The following is a 20156-nucleotide window of genomic DNA, read 5'->3' as shown; positions in this document are numbered from 1 at the left end:
AGAAGAAAATATGGGAAAAAATATTGACTGAAATTAAGCTTCATAAAAAATTCTTGAATATGAAACAGAAAGTACAAACTATATTGGAAAAAATGATAAATTTGATTTCACCATACTATATAATTTTGTCTTAAAGACACTATTATAAAATAAAAAGGGAACTACAGATTATAAAAGAATATTTATAAAATCTATATCTGTTAAAGAACTTATATCTAGAATATATAAAGAACTGTTATACCAGAATTAAAAGAACACAAACAACCCAAATAAAAATAGCCAAAAGACTAAAATAAACACTTCAGCAAAGAAGACCTACAGATGGCAAATAAGCACATGAAAAGAAGCTCATCATAATTAGTTATTAGAGAAATCAGAATAAAACCTAACTAAGTACCAGTATCAGAGAAGGCAATGGCAACCCACTCCAGTGTTCTTGCCTGGAGAATCCCAGGGACAGAGGAGCCTAGTGGGCTGCCGTCTATGGGGTCGCACAGATTCGGACACGACTGAAGCGACTTAGCAGCAGTAGCAGCAGCAAATACCAGTATAACCCACAAGAATGGATAAAATTAAAAGATTATACAAAGTGTTAACAAGGAAGTAGAGTATTAATACAACTTGTATCCTGGTAGGAAGTAAAATTTTAGATAAATTTGGCAATTTCTTAAAATGCTGTAATGCACTTCCTATAGTACCCAGACTTCCACTACTAGATGTTTACAAAAGATAAATGAAATTCTATGTTTACACAAAGACTTGTAATGAATATTAACAGCAGCTTTACTTATAACAGCTTATAGGTAAGCTTACAATAACTTATCTTGGAAACAATGCAGATGTCTACCCACCTGTGAACAGATAAAGAAATTGTGGTATATCCTTACTATGGGCTTAGCAAAATACAGGGTAACAAACTATTAATACATGCAACAAGATGAATGAATCTCAAAATAATTATGCAGAGTAGAAAATGCCAACAAAAGATAGCACATGTTCTATGATTTCATTTACATAAAATTCTAGAAAATGCAAACTAACCTGTACTGACAAAGCTCACAGGAGTAATTGCCTGGGGATTGAGGAGGGAGGAATTACAAAAAAAGTCTAAGGAACTTTTGGGAATGGTGGATATGTTTCCTATCTTGAAAGTTGTGATAGTCTCATGAGTTTATATATATGTCAAATTGTCAAATTTTATATTCTAAATATGTGTGGTTTATTGTACATCAATTAGACCTCACTCAATAAAGGTGAAATAAACCATGTCGTTATTTGGAGCAAATATCCTAACACTAGATAATGTGAGGCCATTATTTATGTAGATCTTCTAACATATGTGACAACAATAGCACAAAGGACAAAGAGGAGTAGAGTACATGTAATTATCCTTCTCCAAGTTCCTACATTTTAGTGAAATAGGATAACATTAACTTTAAGTAGGATTTCAATAATTTAAGGATGTGTTTGAAATCATTAAGGCAATTACAAAAAATACAAGGAGGTAATATGCAAATAGCCAATAGAGTAATAAAAATGGAATACTAAAAATATTTGATTAACCAAATGAAGATAAAGAAGGGGAACTGAAGAACAAAAAAGAGGAACAAACAGGAACACGGTAGAACAAACCTAACCATAGTTATGTTGAACTAACTCAATAGTTATATTGAATGTAATGAAGTAATCACTCCAATTAAAAGGAAGAAATTTTAAGACTTAAAGAAACCCCAAGATTCAACTACATCTCATTTATAAGAGGTACACTGTAAACATAAAACACAAAGAAACTGTAAGTAAAATGTTGGGAAAAGAGGCACTATGCAGACCACAAACATAAGCAAGCTGAAGTGGCTGTATTAATAACAGACAGAATAGCACTCAGTGGAATTATCATAGATACAAAGAAACATAATGATTAAAGAATGGCATTGAAACATGTAAAATATCATGTATGAAACGAGATGCCAGTCCAGGTTCAATGCACGATACTGGATGCTTGGGGCTAGTGCACTGGGACAACCCAGAGGGATGGTATGGGGAGGGAGGAGGGAGGAGGGTTCAGGATGGGGAGCACATGTATACCTGTGATGGATTCATTTTGATATTTGGCAAAACTAATACAATTATGTAAAGTTTAAAAATAAAATAAAATTTAAAAAAAAAGGGAAAACATAATATGTAAATGTATATGTACCAAATAACTTAAAAATGCATAAAGCAAAAATCAACAGAATTAAGGAGAGAAATAGATAATTCTACAATTGTTGTTGGAGATCTTAATATCACCTCTCAGAAATAAACAGAACAATTAAATAAAATATCATAAAGATACAGAACCAGAGTTAGCAAACTTCTTCTATGAAGGGCCAGATAATCTAATATTTTAGGCTTTGTGGGCTGCATATGACCTCTGTAGTATATTCTTTAATGTTTTGTTATTTTACAGCCCTGAAAATGGAAAAATCATTCTTAGCTCATAGGATATATAAAAATAGGCCAGATAGTTTACTGAACCCTGATACAGAAGATCTAAAGTGCAAAGTGAAAGTGAAGTCGTTCAGCTGTGTCCAAATCTTTGGGACCCCGTGGACTGGAGCCCACCAGGCTCCTCCATCCATGGAATTTTTCAGGCAAGAGTACTGGAGTGGGTTGCCATTTCCTTCTCCAGAGGATCTTCCCCACCCAGGGATTGAACCCGGGTCTCCCCCATTGCAAGCAGATGCTTTTACCATCTGTGCCACAATAAACCACCTTGATCTAATTGAGACAAAATAATTGCAGAATATATATTCTTCTCATGTGCACACGGAATGTTTACCAAGACAGATCATGTACTGTAGAACAAATCTCAGTGCACTAAAAAAGACTGTACAGATCACTATTTTTAAAAGTAGAAATCATTATTTTTAAAAGTAGATCAGATCACTATTTTTTAAAGTAGAAATCAGTAATTTTAAGATATCCAGAAAAACCCTAAATTTTTTAAAATTAAGTAATACACTTCTAAATAACCCATGGATCAAAATAGAAATTATACTGGATATTAGAAAATATTCTGAATTAAATGACAATGAAAATATAACATCAAAATATGCAGAAAGTAGCTGAAACAGTAATTGGGGAAATTTATAGCTTTAAATGCTTATATAAAAAAGGAGAATGATAAAACAAATAGAACAAATTCAAACAACAGGTGGATAAAGAATATATGGGAGTTCCTTACACTATTTTTACCGCTTTCCTATAAGTTAAAACTTGAAAAAATTAAAAGTCCCTTAATTTTCTATTTAGCCAACTTATTTTTCACATGTAAAACTAAGAAGCAAAAAGAGATGTTTAAGATTGGGTCAAAATAGTAAATTATCTCTCTTTCTATACAAAATAACAAATATGTATGAAGTTCTATAAAAACAAGGGTAACATTAGCAAATAAGAAATTTAACATAACTACTAAAAGACAGACTGCTATCTATAGAGATAAGAGTGGCAAAAAATCAAAGCACTAATCAGAAAAGCAGTAATTAATCAATTAAACAATTTTAGAATAAAAAACTAACTGAAGAGAGAGTTTTCAGAAGAGTAGGTTGAGGAGGTTAGTCCCTCCTTCCACCAGCCTATATCAAGAAGTATAATGGAAAGGTATTTCCCTTTACACTAGGAGTTCTTAACTTTGCCTGCAAATTGAAGTCATCTGAGTACCTTTAAAAAATATACTGAGTCTGAGATTCTGTTTAGTCGGTCAGTAATGAGGCCTGAGCACCAGACCAGGGTTTAGTATTGAAATACAGTATAAATTAGAGAGACACGAGCTTGCCTTAAAGTGCTTTTTAATATAGAGTAACTAAGAAGTTTGGTCTTATCTCAGAAATTTGGCAGGTATAAGAGAACACAAAAATATATCCATGTGAATTGGTATTTCAAGTAGTCTGTAAGTGGATTATCTAAAAAGTGAGCATTTGGAAACAAAATACTGGAATCTAACTATCTCCCTTTGTAACAAATATAATAATGGAAATTTAAAAGTACTAGATAAAAGCAGGTAGATTGTGTTTTCATATTAGGTTAAGTAAGCCCTGATAAATATGCCCCAAAACTGACACTCTACAAAGGCATTATTTAAATTTACTGAATAAAACATTTTAAGCTTATCTGTTGGTAAAATACATTACTAACCAGATAGCAATACAGCCAAAAAGTAAGAGTATTTGTAGCATTCTTATACATGAGAAGTTCCCTAAAATTAATATTAAAATCATAATAAGTGCAAATGAGAAAAGGACTTAAGTACATGTAATTTTTATAATGAAAAACTAAAAACATAAAGCAGTATTCAAATTAATATAATACCCATCTATAGTGAAGTGAAAGTGGCTCAGTCGTCTCCGACTCTTTGCGACCCCATGGACTGTAGCCTACCAGGCTCCTCCCTCCATGGGATTCTCCAGGCAAGAGTACTGGAGTGGGTTGCCATTTCCTTCTCCACCCATCTATAAATTAAATGTTATTTTAAGACTCTCACCAGAAAGTAAGTCATTAAAAAATTCTGATAAATGAATAATGATATATTTGATTTTGGCTATTTCAGTAAGCAATATATAATAAATTTACTTACAAGCTGATATCTGTTCTTGATTTTTTGCAATCATGTCCTTTATAGATTTTGAAGGCATTTTCTTGCTACCATGAATGGTGGTTGTGGAGAGTTCTTTCAGTTTCCAGTGGGTCCAAAATCCTTTTTGAGGTAGTAAACCTGTTAATACAAAATGTATATTTAACCAAAGAAATTACTATTTTAAAAACATCTTCTGTTGAAGCCTTTTTTTGAGTATTATGCATTTAATTCTCACAACAGTCCTGTGAGAACTGCCAGTCTTAGGTTTCAAATGAGGGAATCTCTACACAGAAATGTTAATGTCTTACCATATAAGACAGTGAATCAGAAAAGAGATAAACATGATATATACCCTTCTGACTCAAAAATACAAGCTAAGTTCATAAACAGACATAAGGGAAGATTAACATTGTGAAAACTTGAAAGGACCTAAATATCCAACAATAGTACATCCAAACAGTGGATCATGAAGTATCCATAAAAAGTTACCTTGTAAGTATTTATTAACATATAAAAGTAATCATAGAATTGTTTTTATGTGAAGGACAATTTTACCTTATACAGATGTGTGACTGTAGCTTAATTGTTAACATGATTGCCTCTGAGCAACAATCAATAGATGATTACATTAAAAAGTTTTCCCTCTCTGTATCTATTATTTTCAAAATAATGTTTTTGACTAGATTATAACACTCTAAAATTTAAAAATAAATTCTATTTAAAAAGTTCCACTTTTGTTCCAAAAGCTGTGTAGGGTTGAATAATTGATTTAACCACACAAAACATTTATATCCTCAGCAGTAAAAATGAGAATATAAATTCCTTAGTATACTTCATATACTTATTCTGATGGTTAATTGAGTTTGTATATGTTAAAGCATTCAGTAACTGGGAAACATGAATATAAAAACAAACATAAAATACAATAAACATATTAACATACACTGACATACTCATAAAATATATCCAATATTTTCCCAGTAGTGAGCATTCAATGAGGATTATTTGTTGTATTTTGATATCAAATTGGAATTTTTGAAGTGTTTTTAAATTTGGTCATTGCTTATTTTATATTAGTTGCCACTAGATAAAACATTCAAAACAATTCATTTAAATGTTTCTCAATATTGTCTGTGTTTTAAAATATATGGTATATTAGTAGAAAATCTGGGGTATAGGAAGGTCAACAGATCGGGATATTTAAAAGATAGTTTCTTATTGAATGGGGGATCAATGTCAGAGTAGGAAGACATGGAGCTCACTTCTCACAAACACATCCAAAATATATCTACACATGGAAGACAACTTAAAAAACAAAAACAAAAACAAAAAACCAACTAATTGGAAACCAGCAGAATATCTTTTATAAAGCCAAAACTGCAAGAAAGATCTCCATGTAACTGGGCAGAATTACAGGGGGAGGGGAAGGCGTTAGGGTGGGACCAGCGCCCCTGGAGGGGTATGGAAGAGAAGGTCCACACACGTGCATCCTTGCCCCGGGGAGGCCCCCTTGTCTGCCGGGAAATCCACTGAGACAGATGGGAGAGCTGGAGAAGCCTAGACTCTACTTGTGAGGCGGTTGTGTGTGTCGGATTGCTAACAATCAGAGCAGCGAGAGACTTGCACAGATGGCAGCCACCTCATCACACTTCCCAGTCCAAAGGGCAAATGCCCAGTTCCGCTCACTCCACACCACGGCCTGGCAGGGGATCAGGAGAAAGAGGCAGTCTAGTTGCTAGAAGTGGGACTGCTGACTTACGCAGTAGCTCTAGTTTTCATTCTTGATGAGCCTCCATACTGTTCCCCACAGTGGCTCTACCAATTTACATTTTGACCAACAACAAGGGTTCTCTTTTCTTCACATCCTCATCAATATTTGTTATTTGTAGTCACTTTGAAAATGGCCATTCTAACAGGTGTGAGGTGATATCTCATTGTAGTTTTGACTAGCATTTCCCTGGTGATTAGTGATGCTGAACATCCTTTCCTGTACTTGTTGGACTTCAGTATGTCTTCTTTGGAAAAATGTCTTCAGTTCCTCTATTTTAAAAATCACATAGTTTTTGTTTGTTTGTTTGTTTTGCTATTGAGTTGAGTTCCTTTTAGCTTTTGGGTATCAATCCCTTATAACATATGATTTGCACATATATTTAATAAATTCATTTTGCATTTTGTTGATTTTTTTTTTTACTGTGCAGAAGCTTTTTAGTTTGATGTAGTTTCACTTACTAATTTTTGCTTTTGTTGCTTGTGCTTTTGATATCATATCCAAAAAATTAATGCCAAGACATATAAGGAGCTTTTCCACTATGTTTTCTTCTTAAGAGTTTTATGGTTTCAGTTCTTTCCTCCATTTGAAGTTAATTTTTGTGAGTGATATAGAAAAAGCAAGGGAATTCCAGAAAAACATTTGCTTCATTGACTACACTAAAGCCTCTGACTGTGTGGATTACAACAAACTGGAAAACTGTTAAAGAGATGCAAATACCAGACCACCTTACCTGCCTCCTGAGAAACCTGTATACAGGTCAAGAAGCAACAGTCAGAACCAGACAGGGAACATCAGATTGGTTCAAAATTGGGAAAGGAGTATGTCAAGGCTGTATTTTGTCACTCTGCTAATTTAACTTATATGCAGAGTACATCATGCAGAATGCCACACTGGATGAATAGTAAGCTGGAATCAAGAATTGCTGGGAGAAATATCAACAGACTCATATATGCAGATGCTACGACTCTAATGGCAAAAAGCAAGGAAGAACTAAAGAGCCTATTGATGAGGGTGAAAGAGGAAAGTGGAAAAGCTGGCTTAAAACTCAACATTCAAAAAACTAAGATCATGGCATCCAGTCCAATCACTTCATGGCAAATAAAAGGGGAAAAAGTATAAACAGTGACAGATTTTCTCTTCTTGGGCTCCAAAATCACTGCAGATGGTGACTTCAGCCAGGAAATTAGAAGATACTTGCTCCTTGGAAGAAAAGCTACTACAAACCTAGGCAGCATATTAAAAAGCAGAGATGTTACTTTGTTGACTAAGGTTCATACAGTCAATGCTATGGTTTTTCCAGTAGTCATGTATGAATGTGAGAATCGGACAATAAAAGAGGCTGAGCACTGAAGAATTGATGCTTTCGAACTGTGGTGCTTGAGAAGATTCGTGAGAATCTCTTGGACAGCAAGGAGATCAAACTAGTCAATCCTAAGGAAAATCAACCCTGAATATTCATTGGAAGGACTGATGCTCAAGCTCCAAAACTTTGGCCGCCTGATGCAAAGAGCTGACTCAATGGAAAAGACCCTGATGCTGGAAAGGATTGAGGGCAGGAGGAGAAGCAGGTGACAGAGGATGAGATGGTTGGATGGTATCACTCAATGGATGTGAGTTTGAGCAGACTCTGGGAGATACTGAAGGACAGGGAAGCCCGTGTGCTGCAGTCCACGGGGTTGCAAAGAGTCGGACACAACTTAGCAACTGGACAACAATAAGATAGGAGTCAAATTTCATTACTCTACATGTGGTGATTCAGCTTTCCCAACGCCATGTATTGAAGAGATTATCATATTCCTATTGAGTATTCTTGGCTTCTTTGTCAAATATTAGTTGACTGTGTTTGTGAGGGTTTATTTCTGGGTTCTCATTCTTCTTCCATTGGTCTGTGTGGCCTTTTTTGTTTAATTTCCATGTTTCACTCAAATTACATATCTGATCATACATGTTATCCATCTTTTCCACTTGAGCATTTACCACATTAATCATAGGTAGTTGAAATTTTCTGTCTAATATTCTAATACCTGTGCCTTATCTAAAACTGGTTCTGATTATTTATTTGTCTTTTGATAGGTAGTTCTGTTTCTGGGGTGAGTTTTATCTCCACTCCTTCACTAAGGGCAGCTGGATTTGCTGCCCTTCCTCCCTGCAACCTCTCTCCCTCCTCCTGCTGTGACTTAAAGCTTGTTGTTGTTGTTAACACAAAGGAGACGGAAGAGAAGGGTCCAGGCAAGGCTTAATGCCTTTTTTGTAGTGGTTTCTCTTATATTCCCCCAGGCTTTCTCAAGACTGTCATACCATCCTCAATTGTTACTTATAAAATATCTGGAGAGAAACTTGTAATGCCAACTTCCTCCTTGTTTATGAAGCTCCTAAGTGTCCTATATGGTCACATTAGACCATACTCAGCTGTAAGTAATTCATTAGAAATTTTGGCTAAATTCTTCTTACTGCCTTTTTATGGCATCTAGCTGCATCTGTCCCACGTGAGCAAGTGCTGACATCTGGTCTTCCCTTGGAGGCACCTGTCTTTCTGTAGATTTTGGGTTGACTGCCTTGGAACCTCTGATGGGCTCAAGGAAAGTTTCAAATTTGCAGGTAGTTTAGTGTTTTCAGGTAGAAGAGTGGAAGTAATATTTTAGTTTTTTACATCCTAAGCAGAAGCCAGAAGTCAGAGCACAAAACTTCATCTTACTCATTGTAAAGCTGCCACATAGGACAGTCATAAAGCTTGTGCTAAAACCTAGCCAATCATACAAAATCTTAATGTGTCTCTATATTAGGCAGAAGTATCCTCCAAAGTCTTCCATATCTTAATGTTCCCAAATGGTGACTATGTTATGTTACACGGCAAAGAGGAATTAAGGAAGCAGACAGAATTAAGTTAATAACTGGCTAGCCTTAAAATATGGACAGTATGCTGGCTTGTCCAGGTGAACCTAATGTACTCAGAAGAGTCATAGATATGGAAGAGGGAAGTAGAAGAGTCAGTATTAGAATGATGCAATATGAGAAAGATGACTAGTCATTGTGGGCTTTGATGATGAAAGGCTATGAGGCAAAGAATGGAAACAGCTTCTGAAAAGCTACAAAGAGATTTTCCCTAGAGCCTCTAGAATAACACAGCTCTCCCAACATCTTGGTTTTACCCTAGTGAAACTCATTTTGGACCTATGACTTTCAGAACTCTAGGATAATATACTTACGTTGCTTTAAACTAAGTAGTAATCTGCTGCATCAGTAATAGGAAACTAACACAAGCTCTGGTGCTTTTTTCTTATTGTATATGAGGATCTCTAGGCTTCCCATGTGGCTCAGTGGTAAAGAATCCACCTGCCAATACGTGTTCCATCCCTTGGTTGGGAAGGTCCCCTAGAGAAGGAAATGGCAACTGACTCCAGTATTCTTGCCTGGGAAACCGCATGGGCAGAGAAGCCTGGTGGGGCTACAGTCCATGGTGTTGCAAAGAGTCGGACATGACTTAGCAACCAAACAACAACAAATAAGGAACTCTGGTAAAAAAAAAAAAAAAATCTGTGAAAAACGAACCAAAATGAAAGCCAACTGACAATGTAAGTAATCAAACTGAATATAACGCAAAGAAACAAATAAAGCTATGACATCATCTTTTAAAAAAGGAATTTTTCATATATTAACGAGGAGAAATTAAGTATTTTAGATCTATGATATAAATATTTCTCCAACAAAGAAATAAGAAAAATGTCTTTTTAAATTCCTTCAACAAGTGCTCTAGCCAAAACAAAATAATCAATCACAATTGAGAGATAAAATCATAGTAAAAGGTGAAAAGGTCATTTATGAGCATAGAACTCAGAAAACATGTGAGTCTTGATAGATATGCAATGTGAGAAAAAGCATTGTGACAGAAATCTGTACAAACACATTCATGTTAAATAAATCACAGAGGCTCTAGTGCAGCCACCACTACTGCCTTTGTTTTCAACTTAAATTCTTATCCATGCATAAAAATAAAAATGAACAGTTATGTACAGGTCACTGAATCTTTTCAAGTTTAATACATGGCGTGCAAGTTACCAGCCCTCAGAAACAAAATATTCAGCTTGTAACACCATGGATTAGTTTTGTCAGATTTTGAACTTTGTATCAAAGAACTCATACAGGATCTACCTTTTTGTGCCTGGTCCCTCAACCTTGTTTGTGTGATTTGTTTACTACTGTATACGATTGTAGTTCACTCATCCTCATTGCTGGCAGTATTTCATTATATGAATACTCCACAGTTTATCTAAATTTTATATTATTGTGGGCATTTGAACAGTAGATTTTGATTATTATATGAATAGCATTGCTATGAACATTTTGTTCTTTTGGTATACAGAAATATGTAGATTTCTGGAGGTTATGTACCTGAGAGTCCAAATTTAACATATGTTTAGCTTTAGTAGATATTGGTAGTTGTCCAGAATATTCATATAATTCCACCTGCATAGCTACCTTTTATCTTAAGAAAATGCAGGTTTGAATTTTTTTTAACTCTGAGATGAGTGTAGATTTACATGTACTTGCAACAAATAATACAGAGAGATCCCTGTGCCATCTATGTAGTTTCCCACAAAGGTAACACCTTGTAAAGCTATAATATGATACCACAATCAGGATATAGACATTGAGGCTAAGGTACAGTTTCATCCCAAGGATTCCTTAAGCTTGCCATTTTAGCTACACCTACCCTTCACTTTAAACCATTTCTCTGCCTGATGTGAAGGAGAGGCAATAAACATCAATCCTTTCGCTATACAAATATTTTCTCCTAAGGTGAAACAGCCCACAGAGAAGTACTGAAGCAAGTGTTCAACAGTGATAAATAGCCTATGTTGGAAGAATCAGTTCAGTTCAGTCACTCAGTTGTGTCTGACTCGTTGCGACCCCAGGGACCGCAGCACACCAGGCTTTCCTGTCCATCACCAACTCCCAGAGTTTACTCAAACTCACATCCATCGAGTCAGTGATGCCATCCAACCATATCTGTCCCCTTCTCCTTCCACCTTCAATCTTTCCCAGCATCAAGGTCTTTTCCAATGAGTCAGTTCTTCACATCAGGTGGCCAAAGTATTGGAGTTTCAGCTTCAACATCAGTCCTTCCAATGAATATTCAGGACTAATTTCCTTTAGGGTGGACTGGTCAGATCTCCTTTGCAGTTCAAGGGACTCTCAAGAGTCTTCTCCAACACCACAGTTCAAAAGCATCAATTCTTTGGCACTCAGCTTTCTTTATAGTCCAACCTTAACATCCACACATGACTACTGGAAAAACCATAGCTTTGACTAGATGGACCTCTGTTGGCAAAGTAATGTCTCTGCTTTTTAACATGTTGTTTAGGTTGGTCTTTGCTGGTGGCTCAGGTGGTAAAAGTGTCTGTCCACAATGTGGGAGACCAGGGTTCGATCCCTGCGTCAGAAAAGGTCCCCTGGAGAAGGAAACTCACTACAGTACTCTTGCCCGGAAAATCCCATGGACAGAAGAGCTTGGTAGACTACAGTCCATGGGGTCACAAAGAGTCGGATATGACTGAGTGACTTCACTTTCTTTCTTTCCTTTCTTTCTAGGTTGGTCATAACTTTTCTTCCAAGGAGCAAATGTCTTTTAGTTTAATGGCTGCAGTCACTATCTGCAGTGATTTTGGAGCCCCCCCCAAGATAAAGTCTGTCACTGTTTCCACTGTTTCCCCATCTATTTGCCATGAAGTGATGGGACCAGATGCCACGATCCTAGTTTTCTGGATGTTGAGTTTTAAGCCAACTTTTTCAAAGAATATGCATTTGCAAACAAATGTATTCAGGCTAGAAGTAAGAAAACTATCTATTCTGATATTTAAATCAGATAAGGGATCTATATTTAGTGTTCTTGCCTTTAACTCAGGCAGTTCAAAGCAGAATGCTTTGAAGACCAATAGGGACAGGCTAAAGTAGACATCCCCACTGGATTTATCTTATAAATCTCCTAACTCATTGCTATTGCTCATCTCAGCATATTACATACATTCATGCTTGAATACATCACAGAAACTAGTTAAAAGCATAACAGTTGCAAAAGAAGTATGAAAACTATATTTGCAGATGATACGATAAATGACTTGAAAACCCTAGAATGAATGATAAAGCTCAAACAAAAGGATTAAGTAAGGAAGTGACTCATAATATTTACATACAGAAATCAATATGAATTTGGGGTGGGAACACAATGTAGTCTATAACAGGTCTGGAGGAAATCTGTTTTGTTCTTCACTTTTTCTCTTATGGTATTTTTTTTTTTTTGTCTGAATGATGTGCTCATTCTCTTTTTATTTCTTATATTTGAATTAGTTGGATTTTTCTCTGTAATTAGGAGACTCCTGTCTTGTGTATTTTGATGGAGGGGGCTGGTGCTCCAGGTTATTTTCTAGAATTTACCTCCCACGGACTCCTTCCTTAAAACATGAAACATTTTCTTGTAGAAATGGTTTGGTTACTAAGAATTGACACAAAACAATTATAAAAGAGTAATCAAAGTTTGGACAGAAAGAGATTTTTCTCTCCAATACCATAGTTTTAAAACCTAAGTGCCTAAATCTCTAGCTAAGTACTCCAGGATGGAATTTTACTTCCCTTCAGTGTTTTGAGTTCTGCCATTCCTACTTATAATATAGTTTTAAGGGACTTTATTTCAGTCATACCTGAATGGTCTAGTGGTTTCCCTACTTTCTTCAATTTAAGTCTGAATTTGGCAATAAGGAGTTCATGATCTGAGCCACAGTCAGCTTCTGGTCTTGTTTTTGCTGACTGTATAGACTGTTGGAAAACTCAGCAGTGGCCACAGGACTGGAAAAGGTCAGTTTTCATTCCAATCCAAAAGAAAGCCAATGCCAAAGAATGCTCAAACTACTGCACAATTGCACTCATCTCACATACTAGAAAGTAATGCTCAAAATTCTCCAAGCCAGGCTTCAACAGTATGTGAACCATGAAATTCCAGATGTTCAAGCTGGATTTAGAAAAGGCAGAGGAACCAGAGATCAAATTGCCAACATCTGCTGGATCATCAAAAGAGCAAGAGAGTTTCAGAAAAAGTCTACTTCTGATTCATTGACTATGCCAAAGCCTTTGACTGTGTGGATCACAATAAACTGTGGAAAATTCTTAAAGAGATGGGAAAACCAGACCACCTGACCTGCCTCCTGAGAAATATGTATGCAGGTGAGAAAGCAACAGTTAGAACTGGACGTGGAACAAGAGACTGGTTCCAAATAGGGAAAGGAGTACGTCAAGGCTGTATATTGTCACCCTGCTTATTTAACTTATATGCAGAGTACATTATGAGAAACGCTGGGCTGGATAAAGCACAACCTGGAATCAAGATTTCTGGGAGAAATATCAATAACCTCAGATATCAGATGACACCACCCTTATGGCAGAAAGCGAAGAACTAAAGAGCCTCTTGATGAAAGTGAAAGAGGAGAGTGAAAAAGTTGGCTTAAAACTCAACATTCAGAAAACTAAGATCATGGCATCTGGTCCCATCACTTCATGGGAAATAGATGGGGAAACACTGGAAACAGTGACAGACTTTATTTTTGGGCTCCAAAATCACTGCAGATGGTGACTGCAGCCATGAAATTAAGCTTGCTCCTTGGAAGAAAAGTTATGACCAACCTAGGCAGCTTATTAAAAAGTAGAGACATTACTTGTCCAACAAAGGTCTGTCTAGTCAAAGCTATGGTCTTTCCAGTAGTCATGTATGGATGTGAGGGTTGGACTATAAATAAAGCTGAGCACCGAAGAATGATGCTTTTGAATTGTGGTGTTGGAGAAGACTCTTGAGAGTCCCTTGGACTGCAAGGAGATCCAACCAGTCCATCGTAAGGAAATCAGTCCTGATTATTCATTGGAAGGACTGATGTTGAAGCTGAAACTCCAATACTTTGGCCACCTGATGCGAAGAACTGACTCATTGGAAAAGACCCTGATGCTGGGAAAGATTGGAGATGGGAAGACAAGGGGACAATATAGGATGAGATGGTTAGATGGCATCACTGACTCAATGGACATTAGTTTGAGTAAACTCTAGGAGTTGGTGATGGACAGGGAAGCCTGGTGTGCTACAGTCTATGGGGTCTCAAAGAGTCAGATACGACGGACTAAACTGAACTCCTACCTACACACACACACACACACACACATACATCATGATTCAAACATTTTTCCCCTTGATTAATGATGGTATGTTATACAAATAATTCAGTTAGCTCTAGAATTTACCCAGTATTATCTGCTATAAAAATGCCAGCAGTGTTCTAAAAGAAGCAGCTTGAAATACTTCTCTTACAAATATAAAATATATATCATACAGTTTTCTTTCTGTGGCAGTTTTGGTTTCTACAAGAATTCCACTGCCTATAAAATTATTTGCCTTCTAAAGTTAATAAGTGATTAATTTTATTATAACAGAATTTTCAGAAGAAAATCATCATGATTTTGAAACACAGACATCAATATTCTGTTTTGTAAGACAAAGAACTACAAAATTTTTGACTAAACAAAACACTGCAATTCAAAAGTTTTAGGTACCAAAGTAATGATCAAAACTTAAATAACATTCATACCTGACAACCAAAGAAAAATATTATTCCCTAGATCTTCTTTAAATTCATCATTAAAGAGATTACTGGATTCTGGAAATGCTTCCTGGAATGTTGCGTAGATAGCTTGTGCCAAACAATCAGGATACACCTACCAAAACAGAGCCATATTAAAATAATTTCATATTTCATGTAACATCTCAAATACCAAAGAAGTTATTGAGTTTTTGAAATATACATGTCCCTTTTTCTCCTTATAACTTGTTTTTGGCCTTTTTTGCCTCTTTGTACTTCCAACAATTGATGAATATGAACAAAGAAGAGTTGAAAATAAAGTCATATCAGTTTAGCTATTTGTTAGCATTTAGGGGAAAAAATTTAATTTGGATAAAGGATGAAGTTAACGGTTAAGGTTTAATGGTTCTACACTTATTTCATTTTACCTTGTTATTGATATCCTCTTTCAGAAAAAGTATACCCTCTTTCTAGTCATTGTAATACAAAGTATATATACATTTAATTGAAGTATATTTGACATGTAATACCGCATAAGTTTAAGGTGTACAACATGTTGATATATTTGTATTTTGCAATATGATTACCACCACAGCATCAGCTAATACCTCTATTACATCACACAGTTATTATTTTGTGTGTGTGTGGTGAGAAATAAAAGCATGTTTTTAAATAATTTAAAGTCCATTTAGGTGAGTTAATGTAGCATAACCCCAATTATTATTGAGGTTATACTACATTGTTTGCTCCTTGGAATAAAAGCTTTCTTCTTGGAAGAAAAGCTATGACCAACCTAGACAGCATATTAAAAAGCTGAGACATTACTTTGCCAACAAAGGTCTATTTAGTCAGAGCTATGGTTTTTCCAGTAGTCATGTATGGATGTGAGAGTTGGGCTTTAAAGAAAGCTGCTGCTACTGCTAAGTCGCTTCAGTCATGTCCAACTCTGTGCGACCCCATAGACGGCAGCCCACCAGGCTCCCCTGTCCCTGGGATTCTCCAGGCAAGAATACTGGAGTGGGTTGCCATTTCCTTCTCCGATGCATGAAGGTGAAAAGTGAAAGTGAAGTCGCTCAGTCCTGTCCGACTCTGAGCGACCCCATGGACTGCAGCCTACTGGGCTCCTCTGTCCATGGGATTTTCCAGGCAAGAGTACTGGAGTGGGGTGCCATCACCTTCTCCGAAAGAAAGCTGAGCACCAAAGAATTGATGCTTTTAAACTGTGGTGTTGGAGAAAACTCATGAGAGTCCCCTGGACTGCAAGGAGATCAAATCAGTCAATCCTAAAGGAAATCAGTCCTGAATACTCATTGGTGCTGAAGCTGAATCTCCAATACTGTGGCCACCTGATGTGAAAAACTGACTCATTGGAAAAGACCCTGATGCTGGGAAAGATTGAAGGTGGAAGGAGAAGGGGACGACAGAGGATGAGATGGTTGGATGGCATCACTGACTTGATGGACAAGAGTTTGAGCAAGCTCTAGGAGTTGGTGATGGACAAGGACGCCTGGCATGCTGCAGTCCATGGGGTCACAAAGAGTTGGACATGACTGAGTGACTCAACTGAACTGAACCCCAATTGTAAAGCCATGAGTGAATATCAAGTAATATACAGTACTACCAGTATTCTATTAGACTTAAAGTCACTTGACTACTAAGTTTCTCTCGGGGAGTAACTATACACAGGAAGATACCAGATTTTTATGTTAAAGATTTAAAATATTCTATTTACTATTTTGGAAGGCTGGCAGACACCAGAAACTGGAAGATGCAAGAGATGATTTCTCCCTTTGGGTTTCTTAAAGAAATTAGCTGTGTTGATACTTTGATTTTAATCCCATAAGACTCATTTTGGACTTCTGATCTACATAACTGTAAAACAATGAATTTCCATTTCTTCAAGCCTCTAACTCCATGATGGTTTTTACACCAGCAACAGGAAACTAATATAGTCACCTACCTCAGCAGTGCTCAAATCTGCTGGTAAGTGATGGTATTCTTTAAAGAATTTCATTAGTTTTTTTGGGGTAGGGAAAAAGAGGCAGGCAAGAATGCTTTAAAAACACTGATATATTTAATTTTACTGAATCAGCCATGGACATATGCTACTGGAAAGAGTCACATAATTGTGGTATATAAAATTATGCTAGTAATTAAAAAATTGAACTAGGTAAGGAGAACTTTTACATTTTGTTTTCTGTGTATATCTCAGCTTTAGGAGATTCGTGGGAAAAGAGATAAAGTGTCAGATAGTGTTGGGAAATTTTCTGAGGGAATATCATTGTATGACATTGGAAGAAATGAAATAAAAACCGTATGTTTAGATTCAATTAATTTATACTGAATAGTGAGACCTGAAGATAATTTTTTGATTCTTCTCAGATGAGCCAATTAGTAACAAAACTCCCAATTATTTGAATGAGTTAAAACAGAAATTAGTCAATGAGAGATGAGGCTCCACTTCTACTTATACAGCTGCGGAGGTAATAGATATGTAGGGAGGTGGTCTGATAGACCACAGGGGGAAGGGTCCAATCACTAAGGTGTACATGTTATTTTTTCTCAGGTGAGGCTTTGAATCTTAGAAGTATTGAAATAACTTGGAAGTTTTGAAATAACTTCTAATTTTTCCTTGGAAAATGCACTGAAAATAGGGACTTCAGAAAAAATCAAGTTGTGATTTGAGAAGGATATAAAGACAACATCTTGATATCAAAAGGCACATCATCCCAAAGAGAACATTCGGACACTAAACACAAGACTAGAAATTAGAGAATGAGGGATATGTAACTGTGCCACAGCTTGTTTGTTCACATTAAATAGGCTTTTAAAAATTCTTTTCTTAAGGCTTGTGTTAAAGCATGCTTGACTTTATCAAACCACGTAGTAGACAGACAAGACCCACCACAAAAGGACAGACTAGGTGAAGGATTATAGATAGGAGAAATCCAGCCAGTTTTGTCATCTCTAGGCAATTTAATGATCAAAAATCCTAACCATTAATATTTTTCCTGTAAATAAGAAAAATAAATTTATATTAGCAGAGAAAATGCTAGTCTATCTTTTGGAATATCAGTGTTCTATAAGGCAAGTTATGAATCATCGGTCAACGTCTTCATCTGATGGATAACAGGCTATGGCATTGAAGAGACTGAATGTCTGCAAGATCACCTGTGTAATTAGTAGTAGACTCCTTATTCCCAGCCCACTGCTGGCTTCCTTCTATAATACTGTATGTACATTTTTGTAAGCTAGATCCAGATGGAGTATAAATATTTGGCAATTTTATGTTTTCCTGATAGACATTTATTTTATTTTAGGATTTATCCATAAAAACATTTACTGACTTGAAAATACTCATATATTTCTGATTTTACAGATGTCAGTTCAACAAAGTATTTGAATATGTCTTCTGCTTTGAAATGCTAGATGTTTACATTTCAAAATACTCAATGAAATTCCATGCATCTTCATTTCACATTACTCAAGAACATAAATGATTTTAACCAAATTATTTTCACATAGTAAAACAACATTTGATTCATAAATTTGTTCATTGTTCTTTACTGTTCACAGGTGCTTAGTGTTGTACTTATGCATAACACAAGAGGTTAAGTCCTCTTAGACCAAAATATACTTTATAAAGTAAAAGGAAAATAATTTTGTAGATTGAAAAATCAAGAATATGCTTAGGATAAGTCAATATTTTTCAGTATGCAAACAAATTGATTCTGTAAGGCTTTCAGCAGAATACAATTTTCTGGGCTGGGGGAATAACTTAAAATATTAGCTTTTTTACTCTACTTGAGGCAATTTTGCTTTCAAAGTAACAAAATGCATTCTCTTATGTATTTAAAGAAAATAACTTTTTATAGTTCATTTGCTATAAATATAATTTGTATAACCACTTAACTTCTGTATTTACCTGAAAGAATGTATCCTTTCGGCTTAGAGGTATGCTCATGAAAAGTGACACATAACTTTCTGAAATTCTATCAAACAAGCAAGCTTGATTTTCTCTGTCAGGCTAAAAAATAAAACAGGTATGGAATTAAAATAATTGATATTACAATTTAAAATTAGAATTTGTTTACATAATGTCAGTAATTCTATCTATTCTCAAACGGCAGATCAGATGCTATAATGGAATGAGCATGGGTTTTTGGCATCATGCAGACCTGAATTTAAATGCTGGTTCCGTTATTCGTTAGCTGCACTATCCTGGGCAAGTCCTGGTCTCCTTATCTGCAAATGTAGGTAATATATACATGCCTTAAAGTAGTATCTTAAAATTCAATTGGGACAAGGATCGCATTTTGTTTGACTTTGTATTTAAAGCCCTCAGCACAGTGCCTGGCACATAGAAAGCAAACCAATGTCTGATGAATTAATGAAGGTTCTTAAATAGTGGTTGGCATGTACAAGGCTGTCAATGACATAGTTGCCTTCTATTATTCTATAGCCATTTCAAATCTTTCGTAATAAGTAACTCAGTATAAAATTAAAGCAATTACTGGAATGAGACAGCCATAGCCAGAACTAGTAAAATAGTGACATGAAAGACTAAAAACAAAGTAGAATGTCATCAGTTCAGTTCAGTTCAGTCACTCAGTCGTGTCCGACTCTTTGCGACCCCATGAATTGCAGCACGCCAGGCCTTCCTGCCAACTCCCAGAGTTTACTCAAACTCATGTCCATTGAGCCGGTGATGCCTTCCAGCCATCTCATCCTCTGTTGTCTCCTTCTCCTCCTGCCCCCAATCCCTCCCAGCATCAGAGTCTTTTCCAATGAGTCAACTCTTCGCATGAGGTGGCCAAAGTACTGGAGTTTCAGCTTTAGCATCATTCCTTCCAAAGAAATCCCAGGGCTGATCTCCTTCAGAATGGACTGGTTGGATCTCCTTGCAGTCCAAGGGATCTCAAGAGTCTTCTCCAACACCACAGTTCAAAAGCATCAATTCTTCGGTGCTCAGCTTTCTTCACAGTCCAACTCTCACATCCATACATGACCACAGGAAAAACCATAGCCTTGACCAGACAGACCTTTGCTGGCAAAGTAATGTCTCTGCTGTTGAATATGCTATCTAGGTTGGTCATAACTTTCCTTCCAAGGAGTAAGCGTCTTTTAATTTCATGGCTGTAGTCACCATCTGCAGTGA

At 36.1% G+C, this 20156-nt stretch overlaps 1 protein-coding gene across 1 annotated transcript in view; it reads right to left on the bottom strand.

Annotated features, from left to right (window-relative positions):
- Positions 1 to 20156, bottom strand: part of FAM227B (family with sequence similarity 227, member B) — a 217778-nt gene that overhangs the window by 161934 nt on the left and 35688 nt on the right. The window contains exons 9-11 of the mRNA XM_010839519.1: positions 18924 to 19025; positions 15008 to 15134; positions 4616 to 4753 (exon numbers count right to left, since the gene is read on the bottom strand). Of these exons, the coding sequence (XP_010837821.1) occupies positions 4616 to 4753; positions 15008 to 15134; positions 18924 to 19025 (367 nt within the window). The remainder of the gene's footprint in view (positions 1 to 4615; positions 4754 to 15007; positions 15135 to 18923; positions 19026 to 20156) is intronic.

The sequence above is a fragment of the Bison bison genome, unplaced genomic scaffold (assembly GCF_000754665.1).
Source record: "Bison bison bison isolate TAMUID 2011002044 unplaced genomic scaffold, Bison_UMD1.0 scf7180017864118, whole genome shotgun sequence".
Lineage (NCBI taxonomy): Eukaryota > Metazoa > Chordata > Mammalia > Artiodactyla > Bovidae > Bison > Bison bison.
Note: the sequence above shows the minus strand (reverse complement) of the source record. Positions and strands in the feature narration are given on the sequence as shown.